Here is a 21,363-nt window from a genome sequence, read left to right on the forward strand (position 1 = left end):
CACATGTTTGGATGATATTAAATTTCATGAACAACATTTAACGGTGTGTAGTAAGTGGTTATTTGTTCTTTCATATGTGGTTATGTCTTCAACTGGTTATGTACATCAACAAAATTGTTTTAGTTGATTATCAACAATCATATAATTTAGTCCACTAAGTAGTAATTATTGTTGTATTCAATTAATGTATGAAAACTTAGGAAATGAAGAATATGAATACATCTTTGGATGATATTGAATTTGATGAACAACATGACAAAGTTGTAGAAGAACTAAATGAAAACCATGTTCAACCTAACTCAATCTCTCCAACAGTTGGAATGGTTTTTGAAAGTGTTAATCAAGCCAAGTCATTTTATAGACAACATGCAATATCAAAGGGTTTTGGAATTCGAACAAGGAGTTCAAGGAAGAACAATAAAAACGAATTATGTTACTTCATGATGGTGTGTTCTAGGGCTGGAAAATATGTCGAATCCAATCAGAATGAAATGATTGGACGTCCAACAATGACTAATGATTGTGCAGCTCGAATGATTGTATCAAAAAGAGAGGAGAACTGGTACATTTCAACATTTGATGATGTAAATACTCATGATCTTAGTCCAACAAAGTCAAGATTGTTCCGAGGCAATAAAAAGATGAATCTGAATGTCAAAAGAACATTAGACTTAAATGCCGAAGCAGGAGTTAGGATTAACAAAAGTTTTCGATCCTTGGTTTGTGCTACAGGAGGTTATGAGAACATGGAGTTTGTCGAACAAGATGTTAGAAATTATGTCGCCAAACAAAGAAGAGCATTATCAAAAGATGGTGATGCCAAGGCACTCTTAAACCATTTCTCTTCCATGAGAGAATTGAATAAGGATTTCTTTTTCGACATTGATGTTGATGACAACAATTGCATACTGAATGTGTTTTGGACTGATGCACGAAGTAGGGCAACTTATGAGTATTTTGGTGATGTCATATCTTTTGACACAACATACTTAACGAATAAGTACGACATGCCGTTTGCTCCTTTTGTTGGTGTCAACCACCATGGCCAATCAATATTGTTAGGTTGTGGTTTGTTATGTTCAGAGGACACATATTCATTTGTGGGGCTATTTAATTCATGACTTCAGTGCATGTCCAACAGAGCACCCCAAGGAATTGTTACAGATCAATGCAAAGCAATGAAGAAAGCAATAGAACTAGTGTTTCCTAACACTCGTCATAGGTGGTGCTTGTGGCATATAATGAAAAAAATACCTGAGAAGTTACAAGTTTATGCCGCTTACAAAGATATCAAGCGACAACTTCAGCAAGTTGTGTACAATTCTGATTCAGTTGAGAGTTTTGTTTATAGATGGGAAAGGATGATAACAATATTTTCACTACAAACAAATGAATGACTCTCTTCACTTTACGAAGAACGAAGCAGGTGGGTTCCTTGTTATTTGAGAAATACATTTTCGGTTGGAATGTCAACCACTCAAAGAAGCGAGAGTATGAATGCATTTTTTGATGGATATATTAACTCACAAACTACTCTTCAAGAATTTGTTAAACAATATGACAATGCACTACAACACAAGACAGAAAAAGAAACCCAAGCTGACTTCACATCGTTAAACACAACTCTTCCATGCGGGTCACAATCACTCATAGAGCGACAATTCCAAAAACATTACACGCATGCTAAGTTTGCAGAAATACAGTCAGAATTTATAGGTAAAATTAATTGTTTTGTTGACAGTGTGGTTGTAGAAGATAAATCATCATATTACAAGGTGATGTTGGACTCCATTCATAATGAAAAAAAGGGAAGAAAGGGTATTCATGGTTAAATTTGAACGAGACACAATGAATGTCAATTGCAGTTGTTTGCCTTATGAGTTTAGGGGCACTATTTGTAGACATTGTGTATGTGTCTTGGCACATGAGCGAGTAACAGAACTTCCTGCTAAGTACATACTCACAAGATGGTATAAAAATGTCCGTAGAAAACAGACGTACATTAGAGCAACATACAACAACAAAGAAAAGGATCCACATATTGAACGATATGATAACTTATGCAAGACTTTTGGAGATATTGCTGAGATTGCGTGTGAGTCAATAAACATGACAAAATTATTGGTTGACAACCTTAGATCATTTGTCAACCAGCATGGCCTTCAACTTTCACCTTCACCTTACATGAACAACAACACTCACAAAGAACAACAACACCTGCATCATAGTAACATAGCTCATGATGTAGACAAAAATACAAACAATGTTGACATCGAAAGCCCTTAAGTTGTGAAGCGAAAGGGTCGACCTAGGACAAAAAGGTTGAAATCCACATCTGAAAGACTAAAAAGGAAGAAACAATCAACAAAACGAAGTTCTCAAACATCTATTGATATTGCTGTAAGTTATTATTTTATTATTTCTTAGCTTTATCAGTTGTAGTAAACATTTGATGGTGTTACAATTTCCAAAGTAAGGCAATTTAAAATAACTTCATACCAATTACTCATAAAGGAAACTATGATGGAAGGAGCGAATACAACATTCAACAATAACATTGATGGGACACTAAACACATATAATACAACAACCAACTCAATTGGTCCGGTAAGATGGTATTTCAATTTCATACTTCATTGATTTTCCATTTACTACGTCTTAAATATATTTAAATGTCATGCATTGGATGTTGTTTCATGTAGGTACCAACTGTGCAATCCCCTGGGTTCATGTCACTGCTTGCATCATTACACAATGACATGCAAAACACGCAATCGTCCACAACTAACATCGAACATGATTTTGCATAAGAAGACAATGTTTTTGCATAAGAAATTTCAAATGAAGTTTAACTTCTTTGACATGTATGTAATGAATGACATTTTTTTGGTGAAGTCATATGAAAGATGTGGTGAAAATGGAGAAGCCATGGTCACGTGATGCACATAAAGTGTTTACTAAACTTTTGGTTTCAAAACAATTGAAATCAGGTTGATCAATTTATTGTTGTATGAAATATCTGTCACAACCAACCACAATTTTTGAATGGAATAACCACTTATTGCAAAAAAAAAAAAGTATTTTACAACATTGACTCAAAACTTTTTTAGTTTTTATTTATCTATGATGAAGTACAAGGTTAACTGAATTGTCATTATTTTAGTAGGTGCACAATGTTAACTTATTCCTCTTACTTTTTTTCTACTAAATGCTAAGCTGATAAAAAGAAAATTACAGTGGTTGAGTTCTTGTATAAGTTGCTTTACAATTATCTTTTTTCTCTTTTGTTTTATTTTAGTAATTGGAAAAGTTCTTTAAATTTTTGAACTTGTAAAATCCTCAAATTAGTAATTTTCTATTGTTAGTATGTGACAATAGAAACGTAAGTAATCATTTTAAATATTAAAGGTAAATAAAATTAATTTGATAAAGATAAAAATGAAAAGTTAAAAATAAAAAACATTCATTATATGAGAATGAAGCATAACAAAGTTCTTTCAACATATAGAACCCCTCATTTTGTGTACAGAACATCTTCCCATGGATGGTGGTAGAGTGGTTGTTTCAATCTCTTTTGGTCAAAGGTATGCCTGAAAAGATGAATTAATAAAAATGAATCAATTTTAAGTCTCGAATGCTATATCTGCAACACAATCACTTTAGATTTCAAAATCCAATCAAGTTACAAGTTTTGACAGTGGGAATGGTTGAAATTTGTGTGTGCGTATACCCAAAAATGATATATGTTATTTACTAGAAAAAAGAAATAATAAACGCTCTGTTATTTCCCACCCTTGTTGTTACTATAGATTTGTGAGCACCAGAGACACAAGGACTGTGGTGAGCACACAACATGATACAAATCTGATATCACCAATGTAAAGTATCACAAAAATATAAGCTAGAAGATGATATCAATATTTTACTCAAAAACCAATACTTATATGAAATGCGAATAGTACAATAATAGTCTTAAAAAAGAGCATGAGCATAGACAGTTTCACATGCTTAAGGAACGCATAATAGTAATAACTCAGACACCTTAGGGACGCTATAATCTATAAGCAAAAAAAGTACAATCAAACATGCAGAACACCAAAAAATAAAAAAGTTTAATATAAATTTGAGTGTTTCAAGGAAAAGATATAATCTATAAGCAATGTTCCTTTAAATTGTGGCAAAAATTATGCATTACTTCACTGGTAAGTTATACTAGTACATCAACCAGCACAAAGATCATCATTTTCCTTTCAGATAAAAAATCACAATCAGTAGTTTTACTATTTTGGCAACAACCTCAAACATATAAGCAAACCACACCCCCATCCTAGCAATTGGGGTAGAGAGATAAAAAAAAAGAATCAAATTTCTATAGAGACACCTGAATTCTAATACACATTTCAGTTTGCTGAGTTGTGGCATATTGGTATGACCAGAACTGAAATAATCCATAAGCAACTAACACATTCATTGAGTAATATACCCAGTCAAGTGACTATGTTCTCCTCTTGACTGTTTGCGGTTGACAACTCTTCACTGCACTGGTTTCATTTCTCCTAGATTGATCTTTATTTACTGTCAAATCAGAAAGACAAAGAACTTCATCAACTATTCAATGCGCCTATGGTTTTTCCTATCTAATCTTGTCCAAGGGGTTTTCAAACAAACACTTTTCACATACTTCCTAGGTTGAGCCTTTAAACGTGTATACATGTCAGATTTTTCAACATCACCAGCTTTTTCAATGTCAATTTTCCCAACAACATCACGAAAAATGTCAGAACCCTTATCTGAATTGGACTTCCCAACATCATCACCTTCCATGTCAAAATCTTTCTCTGAATTTGACTTCCAAGCACCGTAAAGTACCATATGATTATCTTTTTGTAAAATTTTGCCCCCAAATTCATCACCTAACATATAATCTTCCTTTGAATTTGAGTTCCCAACATCAGCAGCCGATATGTCATCATCTTTCTCTGATTTTGACTTCTTAAATGGAGTTCTGGCATCATAAACCTTTCGTTGCCTCTTCTTTGCACGAATCATTTGTAGCTTCTCTACCACTATCTCAAGTTTGGCAATAAAAACCTCTTTGTCAACAATAATAATACGCAGAGATTCATTTTCTGCCACAATATCAGCAATCGATTGCCTATGCAAGTTGTCCTTCACTCTAGTATTATGATGACCATCTAAAGCTTCTTTAACTATTTGAATATACATCTCTTCTTTGCTTACATGTACCTCAGTAATGACCTACACAAAACAAAATAACCACACAAATCATATTAAATTGAATACAAATTACATGACAAGTACTTAATACAAGCTATTTTAATCTCACTTCATTAGAGGAAAAGGCTTTTTCAACTTCTGCTTCACGAACTTTAACATGCATCCAATGAAGGATTCTAGGTATACAACTTTTTGTTTTAGCCAACTTATTCTGACCAAATAACACATGTTTCATTTCCCAGATCTGTTACATACAAAACTCAATTTCAAATAACTAAAAATTATAAATTATTACAATAAGTTTTGTAACTAACATCAAAATGTACCTGTAATGCAAATACACAACCATCCACATGACAGCATCCCTACACACAATGCAGCATCACACAAACTAGAAACCAAATACTCATAAATAACACCTCCCAATTATACTTTCCGATACATGATAAATCATCTAATAATTCAAATAAACCTAAATGAACTTTTCCACCTCTATTTGTAAACAAAAACTCACTCAAGCCTAACAGTAAATATAACCTACAAACATCAACCACTTCATCCCTTTTTATACGGTTTTGAAGTTGTTCATAAACATTATGTACACTTACATCAATTGTGTCAAAGAGTCTCCTAGTATGACATTCAACTTCCTCTTTAAACAACTTAAACATCTCTCCATTAACCCTAACCCCTAAACCTAAGCAAACATCTAATTTGGTGAATGTAATAAAGACAGACCTAACTTCAAACCCGCCCCTCCTCTCTAACCATCTACTACACAATTGTAAAACTAGATTCCTACTCATTTTGATATCCGCGTCAATGGACAATAGCCATGCAAAAGGAGTTGTTTGTATGAATGTCTTTTGCACATCTGATAATAATGTGTTGACATGTGTCAAGTATTTTGTCCTGCATGAATGTTGTGCATAAACCTATGCATAAAAGTAAACAATTTAACAACTCAAACAAACCAATTCAACAAATCATATTTAAACACTAAAAAAATCATCATGTGCATTCAAACCTATTTTTCCATAATCACTCTTCCAAGTATCTCTATGCTTTGACTGCATGTTCGTAAAATAAAAAAGTTACAATTCAAGCCATAAAAGCTAATCCGTGCAAAAGCATATTGGAATAAATGAATTAGTTGGGGGTATAAAAAAGTATGACCTCTCTCTCTCATACAGTCTTGCAATAATATTAGTATGGTTGGTTTCATTGTACTACCAATGACAATAAACTCTAAGGGCATCATATATCACAGTAAAGAAACTAAATAATCTTCAACATATAAGCTTGGCTTACAAATAACAAAAATAAGGTGCCAAGGAAATGACAAAGTGTTGATTAAAACAAAAACTCAACATTGGGCAGCTGTCACAATGTAGAATAACACATGATCAGATTAATCTCTCTAGTCCTAGACCTTCTCACTATTGTAAAAACAAATGAACAAATACTAACATACAACAAGAAATTCTTACTATGCATCACTTGTGCAAGAAGAGAAATATTTATCATATTTATTTTGGGGTCTTATAAAATACAACTTATATACAGAAATAACATCAAACTTCAAAAGTCCTAGGAAAGAAAATATACATTTGGTGGAGATATTTTACAGGAAATTAAATGATTATGTAGCACCTTTAGTCTAAATAAAAATTATGCTACGTGTACTTTTCAACTTATAAACTACACGACTTTGCAGCCCTTCAATTACCACAACACACAATTCTCCAAACAATTACAGTTTCATAAATTCATCATATCAGATTGCATTGCAAAAAGTAATATTACATTTCCGTGAATGTGAAAAGTAGAGAAAATGACAAAAGCCAAAAATAAAAGACAAAAGCCATCACTTATCTTAGCTCAATGCTAAATGTAACAGCCGTAATTTTTACAACGTCATAGTCTTCCTAAGATGGAATGGATAAAAGGTTTTGGCTTCATGAAACATCCTAACCAGGTCTAATTGTACCATGATCGTAAGAAAAGGTTTTCCAACTAAAAATAAAGTAAAGTTGCAGGTAGATTAAAATTAATTTTTACATTACATGACATATTCACTCGCGGTTTGAAAAAGAAGAGCGATATGAATACACCAAAAATAATTCCATTAAGTGTCATGAAATCTCATCTCATCTTAAATAAAAATTCATTTATGATGCACTGAAAAGTTTATGCATAGTGTGTCTTGTAGTTTTAAAATAATTAAAACAGATGGAATAAAGTGATTTAATCCAGTCATTCAACACAATTTACTATGTTTTCGTACAAGGTAAAGCATGGTTTAGAAAAGTATCATTTACTAATCGAAAGCAACTTCCAATGAGTGGAACGATTCCACAAAACCATATACATAAAAAGGAAATAGTTTAATAAATAATTGAATCCACTAAAATTTATATTCCAGAACAAGACTCAGCTAAAAAAATAATAATGTATTATACCATAAAGGCTGTAAAGCTTAATTAATATTAGCATCCAAATTCAAAACAGTAAAATTGAAAACAATAAAACAGAAAACATAAATTGCAGAAAACAGAAATTCAAAATGAAATCAGCTGCATAAATTAAATTGTAGCAGCAAAAATTTATATTATAGCACAAAGAAAACATCAAGTATAGGACAGACCCTAGTAAATATGGTTTGCATTACTTTCAATCAACTAAAGAAACTTACATGACTTGCAGGAATATGTTTTCCACTCAGAAGGTCAAGCAAAAGTGTGTTCAAGCTATAAGTTACACTCTCTAGAGTGACTTTGCCTGCAAAACCAAGGAATAAGAGGGCAAACACAATGCCATTATATACTTATTTTTATTACTTATGATGATACGAAATCAATATAATAATTAAACCATCATCACTTCATATAAACAAATTTTGTTTTTATATTTGGGAGAGATGAGGATTATATAATCCACTCAAGGCAAATTCACCGATGAAAATCAAGAAATAACTCAAGGCACAGTCGACTTTCAAATATATCACAATAAAAACAAAACTACATCAACATGTTAATTAGCCATGACACTAATAATCCCTCAAATTTGCTCAAATATCACCCACGACAATGTGAAGATGAATGTCCACAGAAATAAGTCAGTAATTGGATTAAAAGTTTATGAAGAGAAGCATGAAAGCATAAAATTGATCTAAAAACATAATTTGCAGAAGACCAGGTATGACTAGATAGTTTCACATTCTTGAACAATGAATTCTTCTTGACAGAGTCCAGGTCCAGGACAAAAATTGCCATAGGTATCATATGAAGACAAAACAAGAAAGGAACACGAAACATACAATGTGAGACAGACCCAAATCTCCTAGCACGTCTCTATCAACCCACCCTACCGACAACTGCTCAACCTCATCTTTATCAAACCTTGCCCCTTTTAGTCTACGGTTTTCGAAAGTGAAGCATAAAGAAAAGAAAAGATACACAAATGAAGACAAAATAACAAAGGAAGAAGAAGCATCGCTGACCGTCCGATCACGTCCATCGATTAAGTCACACCGCCCACCATCCAATGACGTCGACCTTCCGATTAAGTCACACTGCCCAAAATCTCCACTTCTCTATCAACACACCCTTGCCCTAACACGAACAATGATCCCGCCTTTGGTAAAACTGAAATGAGTGCAATGAGAATCTCACCCAAATTGTGTCGCACCACCCAAAATCTCTACTTCTCTATCAACCCACCCTTGCCCTAACACGAACAATGATCCATCTTTGGCAAAAGTGAAATAAGTACAATGAGAATCTCACCCAAATTGTGTAACTGCTTTGCTTCAAAACGCACAGTTTCATTTAGAATGATTTTACCGCTTCAAAAAGTCAAAACGTAGAGTTTCATTTACAAGGATTTCAGTGCTCCAAACTAACAAAATTAACCTCGCTAACATATGGAAAAAGTGGACCCCATCGTGTGTCAAATGATCAAATACTTCACTCTTGTCAAAGTATAATTTCTGATTTCTAAATTATTCCACATTAGAAATATTATAAGAATCATTCAGAAACCAGTGTTCTGAAATGTATGGGCACATACTTCTTATTCTTATCTTGTTCTTTTATAACATTATTTTTAATTTTTTAAATTAAAAATGAAAGTAAAATATGATTGTTTATATTTTTTTCTTCTGCAAAAATACTCTGTAATCTTCTTCACGCCATTCATCCCCAACACCTCCAAATACTATTCAATCTTCATCACTATCCATCACGCCAACACGACTTGTTAGAAAATTGTTATAACCCAAATCCCCACAATAACAACGGAGGAAACAGTGATGACTGGAACTCGCTCCAGGAGGCGGACGCTGCTTCCCAGGATGGCCTTGGGACGTTGGTGGGTCGCTGATTGCTGGCTCGATACTCTGTAAGAGGTTGTTCTGAAATGGATGACCGGAGAGGCACACACATCGACATAGTTGAAGCTTCTAGTTGCGGTGGAAAAAGGAGGAGATGGAGAATGGGTGAGGAGGTAATGGGGGAGGTGCACGTTGTGATTTAATTCAATAGTGGAATTTGGGCTTTTAATATAATTTAATCGGAAATGAGAGTTGGGTTGCTTTATCAGTCCATGGTAAAACAGCCTTTTGCTTTCCGCATCTTCAAAAGTTCTTTCAACACCTTCTCAAATTTTCTAAATGACCATTTTACATTTTGGAAAAGTGATTTTCGTAATACATGCATTCTTAAACAAGTTTTTCAAAATTTTTGAAACAAGATTTTTGGTACGATATTTTTGAAATGTAAACAAAACTTTCAGAACATATAAAATGTTTTTGGAAATAAGTTTTTCAGAATGAAATTTCCATAATAGAATTTTTGAAATACATATAATTTGAAATACTCCTACATGTATTTTCTTTATTTTTCTTTCTTTGCCTTTTCTCTTAGCATAAGGATGCAATAGTTTAAAAATTGGAGTGTTTTTTCTAATATTTTTCCATCTTCACATTCCAAAAATAATTTTTTTTTCAATAAATTTTAAAAATCGTCAAAGTTTTTGAAAAATTATTCAACAGATTTTAAAATTTGTTAAATTTCTTTTTGAAAATTTTAATAAATTTGAAAATTTTTAAATTTTAAAAATCTTAATGCAATTAAAAATATAGGGTGGAAAATATATGCAGATCTACTGTTTCATTCTCTTCTCAAACCTTATTCTCTTACATTTTTCTTTTTTCTCAAAATCAAAATAACTCAATTTATAGATTTTTTTCCTTACAAATGCTTTATTTTTTAAAAATGTAAATCAACCTTTAACTCATAATCCATAATAAATTGAGAGTGATTTTTTTTTTTTAAATTTACTAATAAATAAATTAGATTAAGTTGATTGACCAAATAACTAATCCATTGTAACCGGATCGTTTATCAAGTATAATATAAACAAATATTTATACCTCTAAAATAACTTTTTCTTTCACTGTCCATCAATTTGGATTTTCTATTAAAAATTTTATATTACTTATATTAAAAAGGTTATAATAGATTAATATTTTTAATATATGAAGATAATTTATTTTAAAGATAAAATAAAAAACACAGAAAAATGTTCATAAATAAATATATCTGGATCATGTTAATAATAAGTGATTGAATAAGTGAATCATTGGTTATACTTTATGTATTAGTTTAGGAAACTAAACTTATTCAACCATCATCAATATTCTAAGTGAGACGAAAGGAATACTTAGCTATATGAGCTTCTACGTTTCATTTTGGTTTCTTCCGTATTTGGTCTATAAAAAATAGATTGAGTCGGTCTGTTTTTTTTATAAAAGATACAGGTTAATTTCTTTACTTCAGTCCATATAAGATTTGATTCATGGATTTGGAGTCTGGTACGTGACTCACATAAAAATTTTATAAACTTTATTATATGAAATATTAGTTTTAGTGTTTAGGAGTAGACAATGATATTGATATTCCTTATATGGCATTATTATTTAGCATACCCAAGTTGATGTTCATCTGGGTTAAGGAAAATGTGAAGACTTACTCTAGAATTATTTTTTAACTATTATTAATATTTTTGGCCTTTGTATCATGGATCTAATAATATAAGATTTTATTAAGTGTTGCTTCCTCTACCTTTTCAAGTGTTCCTCCACCTCTCCATTATTTTCATTTATTTCAAAAATATTTTACACATCTTTACTATTTTCTTTTATTCCAAAAATACCCTACGCCTCCTCACTATTCTTAAAATCTTTCCATTTCCCTCTCTACATTAATAGAGCATTCAAATGTTCAGATTTGAATTTGCGATATATTACAAAATATAAAATTCAATAATAGTACTTCCACCATTTCCATTTTATAAAATTAAAAGTTAGATGCAAATACAAAATAATAAACATAATAATATTAATAGTAAATAATGATATATTATTATTATTATTATATACTAATTTAATAATGACGAAGGAACTAAATAAATTCTAAATCTTTAACAAATAACTTTTTTATATTTTAAGTATTTTATATTATTTATCTAATAAATTAAATATTTTATTCAAGTTATTTGAGTCGAACATGTCGGTGAGTTAAAACATAATATAATGTTAAAAATTATAGATATTATATGTAAAAAAAACACACATATATATAAACATTTTTCTAGAAATTTAGAACAAAATTTTACCATTTATTAAGTAATTTGAAAAGAAAAAAATATATTCAACAGAAAAAGAAAATATATCACAAGTTGAAATTTGAATAATGTAAATACTCCATTAGTGAGCCATAGCCATATAAAATGCTCCATTAATGTAGAGAGAGAAAGAGAAAGATTGTTAAGGATACTGAGGAGGTGTAGGATATTTTTGGAATAAAAGAAAATAGTGGGGAGGTGAAAAATATTTTTGAAATAAATTAAAATAGTGGAGAGGTGCAGGACCCACTTGGGGAGGTGGAGGGAGCATCACCTGATTTTATGTGAGCCTTGTATTTGGGCCATGTTTTGGTACTAGGCCCCACTTTGGACCAATGTGTGTGCGACTAAAATTAGGGTTTCTTACACTTAAAGAAGTGCAAACTTGTCTTGCAAGTCTCTCCTTACACACACAAGGGTGAGGAACATGTGATTCCTTAGGTGGCAAGTGACACCTCAAGCATGCTTGCTTTTGGCCTAAAGATTCAAAATTTTGGACTAGTTTACCACTTTAGGATTTCCTCAACCTATGAATAAAGGCCTTCACTCGTGTATTTTTCAACTAGAATTTGAGTATGAAATGCTGCCCAATCATGTGCACATGCCTCTTGTTTGAGAGTTGGCCTCATCTCTTATAGGATTCCTTCACCTAAATAGAACCAAAATACATCAATGCTCCCTCATTCTCTTAGCTTCTACGCCACTTAACCTCATGTTTTCATCATCTTCCACCATGGATGCAAGCAAACTTGGAGGAAGACCGTCACAACCTTTCCCACCTCACTTTGACATTCCAAAATATCAATTAAAGGCAGAATAAATCCAACAATAACAAAAGTTCTTGTAACAAATTCAAATCCCATCGTTCTATCTTGTAGCACTCTACAGTGTTCCTATTATCATTGAAGAGTGAAGTAGTGCCACTAGTGACAAATGTTGAGTGAAATTCCCATAATATGTTTCAAATGAGTTGTAAATTTTGCATGAAGACCTTGATGGAGAAATCAAGTAAGAGATGAGCACCACAACTTATTAGAAACCAAAGTCAACGATCGTGAATTGTTGTTGAACATCATTTTTGCTATTAGAGATGTATTCAAAATCATCAAAATGTCGCCCTTACAAACAATTTGGGATTTAACAAAAGAAACTTTCCAAAAATCACTCTAGACAAATGTTGAGCTAATAATTGTTTGCTACATAATCGGTGTCACTAACATGGTCTAATTCCAAGTATTAAAAATGACATCAGACAAAATCAAATACTAAATTTTAAAAATTTCAATCGGAGGAAAAAAAGAAAGTAGTTTACCTAATTAGAAGGACTAGAAACATATTCAAGTATTTAATAAACTTTAAAAAAAGATATGTACTAAATTAAATCCATGTATAAATGTTGAGTAAACAATTCTTTATCAAATCATCGACAACGTTTATAATGTTATTTAAGCCTTGGACTAACAACAATCTTTTAGATAATTAACAACTAAAAAATGAAAATTGTTAATTGGAAAACCAAAAGGAACTGTAACACCATAGAAAATCCAACTTATATTGAATAAATAATAGTACTTACTATGTGTGTTAGAAATTGCCTTATTAATTTCAAGGAGATAGTTTTCTTACTATGTTTTATTTGTGATAGTTAACCTTTTTTTTTCTTTTTCCAAAAATTAGTACTTAATAGAAGCAATAACTATAAATCTCTTTTTCACTTTTTCATATCCTTCTTTCTCTCTAAATTTCTTAAAGAAAATTCTCCCTACCTTATATTTAAATTTATTCCTCCAATACTTTATCATTTGCAAATTTGATAATAGATCGTTGTACCTGATGAGATAAAGCCGATGATGTTTTCAAACAAAGTAATTTATTGTTTACTTTAAAGACTCCTTATTCTTTTTTTATTATGAGTTTCTCATAAATCTTGATAAAATCAGTTGAGAAAAGTAACACTCTTAATTTATTTAAGATCATATTCAAATTAAATTATGTTTGTGTATTTTGTTCCATGTTTTTAGATTTTGAGTAAGTTCGTGCTTAAGGCATAACTTTCTTTGAAACAAGGAATTATAGGTAAATGAAACTATTTAGGCTTTTAACAAAATCTTAAGATAAATGATTTGGATATGAAACTTACATGCTCACAGTATCTTGCATTTTATGTATGATTGTGTGTCGTTTGAACATGTTTTTAATGTTTGAGTTTTTTAAGAGATTTGTATTGTTTGAACGAACAAAATTTATTGTGCATTATTAGTTTTGTGCTAGATTTCTTCATTAGAGACAAATTAGTCAAGTTATGGTTATTTGAAGCAAAATATTTAATGTTAGTTTATAAAGTTGATGTGAATAAAGGTATCTATAATGCATTTAAATGACCAAGTTTTATTTCAAATGAGCGAAGGATAACATTTGAGCAAATTATGGACTATATTGGTCGTGTTGATCGGTTTGAAATTTTTATTTGATAGAGTATCTTTGAATAAAATATTTGAAAACTTAGTTACTATACTCCAATAGTTTAGTTTTATTTATATTTTCGCTCAAGTAGAAGATTTTCCTAAGTGGGGGATTTTTTGCTTAAGTGAAAATAGAACAAAGATCCAAATCTTACTCTTGACTCTATTTTCACTCAAACAAATTTTTTTTCAAGAAAAAAAAATTAAAAATCAACCTTGTTTTCGGTCTTATTTTTGGTTAAGTGAAGAATTTATCCATCAAACAAAAATTCATTGCAAATCAACCTTTGATTCAACCAGAATTTCACTCAAGTGAGAAAATTTTCATTCAAATGAGTCAATTTTCGCTCATGTTAATTTTTTTTTCTTTTTTTCTTTTTCTCTTCATAATGGATTATATTTAAATGTTTATTATGTAAAATGAATATTAGTTTTTATATTTAACTGATTTGTGATTTTGTTCAACTGATTTTTGTTGTATGAAAGTAATATTTGAGAATGATAAAAACCTCCACTTCGCTAGCTTAAAGAACAAGGTAAAAATCATCTCCATTAGGAGGAAGACATATGGTCACTAACATAGGAGAAATCTCTCCATTCTTAGAGTGATACATAGTCACTACCTATGGAATATCCTCTCCATTAAAAGCATGACACATGATCACTCTCTCCCAAAGGTAAGACACATTTCTCCTTGCTTACCAAGACAAAGACAAAACATTGAACTATGTGGTCAACTCTAGAATATGGGCCTTCCTTGTTGACCCAAGTTAACGAAAACCCTACACTGCTTGGCCGATTATACAAGGCCCAAAAAGGAAACCCTAGACTACTTTTCCCATTATACAAGACCTAAAGTAAACGGAATCTACTAAGAACTCACTAATGCCCATGATGAATAGAGCTTGGGCCCACCTTCCACAAATGACTACAACTCTTTTTGAATATGTTTGGCCATGGTTAGTATGTCATCTTTCCCTCCCTCTTCAAAAGGATTTGTCCTCAAATCTTCATGTTTCTTCATGACAAATCATTTTCTTATTATTGGTCAACTTATGTATTATTCCTCCAAGATCAAAGATCCATCTACAATAATCACCAAACAAAAATTTCAATGAACTTTTGTTTCACATGCAAAATACATCTTGAAGGAGGCCTAATATTAATTTTGAAAGATTTTTCTTGAGAGTTCAAAGTCTACTTTCCAAGAGTGTTTTTGTCCACTTTGAGTTAATTGTAACCTAAGAGGCAACATTAACTTAAAGTGTGATTTTGATTTTGAAAATATTATTATTGTATGTATATGCTACTAAATTTAAATTAATTTATCTATTTCAACCTTGGTCATTTTCACATTTATTATTTCAAAATGAATGGTGACAAATTTTTCTCTAGTCTAAATAATCACTTGCGGGCACATATCCACAAATTAATACAATATAATTCAAAATATTCTAGGAGGTTAGAAGACGTGAGGGAGAGTGTGTATTATATCCACATATTAAATTGTACAAATGTATTATAAGTTAATCCAGATTGTGTCCCTTAAATTCAAGAGCATGTAGAAGGGAATTAAAATCATATTTTAGTCAAAAATTCATAAAAATGTAACTAATATGTGTTTGGTTAAGTTTTTTCTTTTCCTTCACATAAATTTTTGAGTAAGTTTGGAGTTTTAGATCATATATTCGATAATATTCTAAAATTTCATATAACTGTGCATTGGTACAATCTGTATTCATATTATTTATTGAATTCTTAATTAAACTATTATAATCATGGTTATTATTATTATTATTTTGTCATTTGAGTTTGATATCACATGTCTAATTTGGCATTAACATGCTTTTAAATTTTGTTGAGATTATATATATATATATATATATATATATATATATATATATATATATATATATATATATATATTTCATATTGTCTTTGGAATATAAGTTTACTAATGTGTGTGATGTTTGTTTTCATCATGCATACAAATTTTTGTATTGGTAAAAGGTCAATACTTCCCTCAAACAATTGTAATCTTACCATTATTGATATTTCACTATAGTAATACTTTTGCTTTTAATAAGTAAACTAATGTTATCCAAAAGAGAGGTGAGATATTTGATTTTTGTTTTTTAATTAACATTACTTATTTAGTCAATTAATCTTTGGGCTACTAAATGCATTAATGAATTAATGAATACACTTCTTTATTTGTCTTTTTAATTTGTTCATAAATAAAAATAAAATAAAAATATTCTTAAATCTTAAAGAATAGTCGAGGTTTTCTATTTTTTTACCTCATAATAAGTGCATGAATGTGAATTAGTGAAAATATAAAATGAAATGATAATATAATCAACAAAAGATTAATTAATATTCTTTTAAACTTCCAAAAATACAATTAAATACCAAAGAAATCGAAATATGTTTATCAAAACAAAATACAATCACACAATAGATTTCGAGATATTAATATAACATATTATTAGCACGATACAAATATACTCTTTCTTGTTCTTGAACTATACACATTTATTTTATAATTATAATGAAAATATCTTGCTTTTTTTATTACAATAATTAATCATCAACTCGAAATTATCTATTTCCTCCATTTATAGACCTACCCTTTAATGTATATAACTGGTTTGTTCAAATGATTAAATCTAGAGTAGCAAGATATTATTATATCACATAATACTTATTAAAAACGTAGATATTATTTTATTTATATTCCTTGTTTCCTTTAGTATACTCTTTTATACTATTAATAAACAAAAGGTTTCGTTTCTTTCTCTGTAAAAATATGCAATTATACATCCTAAAATCTGTGTGCGTGTGTATTTGCAAGTGGAGGTGTGACATTGAAGTATTCCTCAGCTGATTGGCGAAAATGACCATGTTACTGGCTGTTTTTTTCTAAACTGAACTAAAATGCTTTTTCACAGTACAGATATATTTTAAAGAATAATTAATGATTATTTTGCATAAATATAAAGAAATTTAATTACATAATAATTTAAAAATCTTGATGATATGAAAAATTGTGACCCACTCCTGATACTACTAGCATTTTATATGGGCTGTATAGTGGTGTTCCTTTTTCCAGTGGGCCTGATTCATCAACAAGAGGAAGAGGAAGAGAAGAAGATGAAAGATTTGGTCCCATATAAAAAAGCAAAGGAAAACAAAACACAGAAGAAGCAAAGAATAGAGGTCCACTGATGCAGCAACAAAGCTTCCAAAATGGCATTAATTCCTCAGTGGTCCATTCTCTGTAAAAGCTGAGATCTTATATATACCTATTCTATGAAAAACTCATTACAATTTCTTCCCTAAACTTGAAAGGAAAGAAAACTACGTGGCAGCTTAAAAGGCCAATGAAACTTACATCTGAATTCATCAATTATAATTAAGCAAGTGAGTCTTGTGATTATTATCATTGCATGTTAACACCACAGGAAAGTACATGTTTAACTTCTTTAGGCAAGACTTTAAGTAAAATAAAGAATCCTCGTTTAAAAGTGAGTGAGGTCTCACAAAAGCTATAAACGATTTAGACTAATCTTGAAATAAAATCTTCCTCCCACCTTAAACTAGTTAAATATATAATGAAACAGCAAAACAACAAATTTGCCGTCTCTCATTGGACTAACTAAAAATGGAATGTTGGCAGAATAAGACAGCACTGCCGCATTACTTTCCTTAATTATTGATTAACCAAATCATGCTGCTTGCCTTCTAAGCATAAACAAACAAAAGATTACGGTAATTAAATGATGTTTAATAATAATAATAGATAAACACCAGAACAGACAATATGCATTTTCAACGCCATGTTGTAATATTCCAAAGGGGTATTGTATGCTTCTAATCAACTATCCTTCTAGTTCATTTTTGATAATTGATTGTAACAAAGGGTTTCAAGAAATAAAAGTCCAATAGGAAGATGAGACCAAACAAAGCAAATGGAATAGATTAATGTCGTTGTCAATGTGATTAATGGGTCTAATCCCTTTCTTTCTTTCTTAAGAGATAACTTCCATAGGACCACTTGCACACCCAAATGTGATAGATCATAAAAAAGAAATTAATGGAAAGATTAGATTTTTGAACTTTGCTCGTGCAGTGTTTCACCACACGCATCAACAGCGTTATCTCCAAGATAAAATCTTGTAATGGTAGGAGATCTCCATAAATGAATAAGGACAAAATAGCAGATAGGTTCCATTTCCACCCCAGAATTGATAAAGGCCGTGAATTGGACAAACAGGTATGGGCATTTTGGGAGATGGAAATTTCTAAGGAAGTAGTAGTAGTAGATGCACAATAAATAATATTTACGTTTCATAATTAAATCACTTCAAATATATACCTGCACTTTATCAAAGAGAAAACGTGACAGCAATAAGAGCTATCTGCAGAAGAAGGTGAGACATGTCCTGGTGACACTAATTTCATAGTCTATGAACATTAACACAGTAATACGATATTTTAATTGAAACCAAGACACCCTTGAATCTTCCTATAGTCTTAGTTGATTTGAAAAAGAAAAATAAAACCCAAAAAGATGGCAATAAACAATAATGATCATGGTGAAATTGCTTTGTTTCCAGCTCCATTACCGTCTATGTTTCTTGAGGAAATAAAGGTAGCTAAGATGACAGTCCATTAAGAGAGACATGAACATTGCCACATCCATCTCCTTCATTCATGTGAATGTCATTGTTGGTGCTATTTGGGTTGTAGGGGTTGTTGATATCACTATCAAATCCACCTCCACCACTGGTGTTATTGCCGTCATCATGATCTCCGATACTTTGAGGAGAATTTGCATTTGCATTTGGATTTGCATTTTCCCCTTGATCCAATCTTCTCCTAAAGGTGTTCTTGTTGTTGTGCATCCACACCTTGAAGACCCCTCTAGAGACCCCAATGTCATTGCAGAATTGCTGGACCAATCCATCATCCCCTTTCTGCATTCTCCACCCCAGTTTCTCAGAGAAGTTTTGCATCTTCTCCTTCTGCTCCTTGCTGAACTTGGTCCTGTACCTCTTCTTCGGGTTCTCGCTCTTCAACATCACGCTCGAAAAGGTTAGGCCTCGGTGGTGGGGGTGTTCATCGGAGGGTGTAGAGTAGCCAGTGCCGAGGGCTAAAAGCATGTGGGGTGCCGAAGCGTGGTACGGTGGCACGTGGGAGAGTGGAGGAGGTGAAGGGCTTGACATTGGGCTCGGACTGTGGCTCGGGCTCGAACTCAGGCTCGGACTCGTGCTTTGGCTCATGGCTCGCTGAGAGATTGGTGCCGGTGCCGAAGGGGTGTAGATGCAGCTTAGGAAAGTCGGGTTATTGTTGGTGGTGGCGACGGTGTTGGGGTTGGCGCCGTGAATGTTGTTGTTGTTGTTGTTGTTGTTGAGGTTACTGTGTTCCTGAGGATCACGGCGGTGGAAGTTGCGGTGGCAGCCACAGGCGGCGCACTTGAGGGAGCGAGGATCGGTGGGGTTGGTGGAGGAGGAAGGCATGAACTCGCCACAGCCATCAAGTGCATGGCCACCTAGGCTGGCGGCGTGGTTTTTGAGGCATTCTTTGTAGGTAACGAGCATGGAGGGTGGTTGAGGCGGTGGAGCAGCGGTGGTGGAGGGGTGGCGCTTAGGGGTGGCGTTGGTGAAAGATAGAGACTTTGGGGTGGTATTATTGGTGGGGTTGACGGGTGGTGTGGTCTTAGTATCAGCATCAAAGGTTTGTATTGTGTGGGTACAGCTGGAGGTCAGGTCCATGTCTGTTGTCTCTTCAAGAGTGATATAACAGGAAGAGGGAGAGATTAGGGTTTTTGACAAGCTTAAAGCACTCTTGTCAAAGGATGAATTTTTGTGTTAGAAGGGAAAAAAAACAAGTGAAGGGATTAATGGTGTGGAGGAAATAGAGTGATGATGATGCAGGTAGAAATGGCGATGATGATGACAAAATCTGAGGTTTAAATGAGAAAGAGGGTCCAAAATCTCAACCACTAATGATTTGAGAAGAGAATAGAAAAAGATAAAAAAAAAATTAGATATAAAGAAACAAAGGGTTGAGAGTAGATGCATTTAAATAATAATGTAGAAGGATTATGATGTAATTAAAAGGGATTGATTATGTATGATATGTAATAAGTAATTTAAAAGTTATATTAATAATGAGTTTTAATTAGGTGATTGTTAATAGAAAAATGAAATTGAATGAGAGATGTGTTAGTTGGGGGCAATAAATTTGTCTGAAAATATTAGGCAAGAATATATTGGTTGAGAATTGAAAGATGGTACGGAAATGAGAATTGAAGGATATTTGAGGCACAGCTGGGCCTCTGCAAATACAAAACTCACTCACTCACCACTTTCCTGCTCCTTCCCAACAAAACCTTACCTCATCTTTTCATATCCTCACGCATAAACCACTTTCACTTCCCACCTCCCTCAATTTCACACATCATAATTCAAATATTTAAAATACCATTCTTTCCCTCTCATACTATATCATACTAATTATATCTTAATAAATAACCTACACTAATGTCTATTAAAAAAAATTAAATGAAATCCACAATTCATATACTATAAAGTTATATGCATGCCAAACATCAAAATGTAGATTCATATAAATGACTTCTTTTGATATGAAAAGTTGTATATCATTCTTTTGATTAATTTAAAATGTTTAATGATATTTTAAAATTTTAAAAAAATACCTTATCTAAAATTATTTATTTAAATCGGTTTATACATTATAAGTGAATTAATTTAAGTTTAGCTAGTTATTTCGATTTTTAGATATATATAGTCCATCAATTTGTTTAGAAATTATGATTAAATCATTAAGATTAATACTTTTAAGATATTTTTTTAAGTCTGAATTATCTTCACAATTTTATCTTTAAAAATTATTTCGTAAAAATTAAAAAATATATAAATTTAAATTATTCTTAATCTCAATCCATAAA

General features: G+C 31.7%; 2 protein-coding genes across 2 annotated transcripts; one reads left to right on the forward strand and one right to left on the reverse strand.

Annotated features, from left to right (window-relative positions):
* Positions 1–203: 203 nt before the first annotated feature.
* On the forward strand, positions 204–1,121 carry LOC106766089 (protein FAR1-RELATED SEQUENCE 5-like). The gene has a single exon (XM_014650848.1). It carries the CDS (start codon positions 204–206, stop codon positions 1,119–1,121), a length of 918 nt encoding a protein of 305 aa, XP_014506334.1.
* A 17,592-nt stretch (positions 1,122–18,713) lies between these two features.
* LOC106766949 (zinc-finger homeodomain protein 11) lies at positions 18,714–20,404 on the reverse strand. The gene has a single exon (XM_014651746.2). It carries the CDS (start codon positions 20,162–20,164, stop codon positions 19,046–19,048), a length of 1,119 nt encoding a protein of 372 aa, XP_014507232.1. The 5' UTR covers positions 20,165–20,404; the 3' UTR covers positions 18,714–19,045.
* Between the last annotated feature and the right edge of the window lie 959 nt (positions 20,405–21,363).

The sequence above is a fragment of the Vigna radiata genome, chromosome 7 (genome assembly GCF_000741045.1).
Source record: "Vigna radiata var. radiata cultivar VC1973A chromosome 7, Vradiata_ver6, whole genome shotgun sequence".
Classification (NCBI taxonomy): domain Eukaryota; kingdom Viridiplantae; phylum Streptophyta; class Magnoliopsida; order Fabales; family Fabaceae; genus Vigna; species Vigna radiata.

Coding starts and splice junctions, on each gene's coding strand:
- LOC106766089 (XM_014650848.1), top strand. CDS start 204: ATGAAGAATATGAATACATCTTTGGATGATATTGAATTTGATGAACAA.
- LOC106766949 (XM_014651746.2), bottom strand. CDS start 20,164: ATGGACCTGACCTCCAGCTGTACCCACACAATACAAACCTTTGATGCT.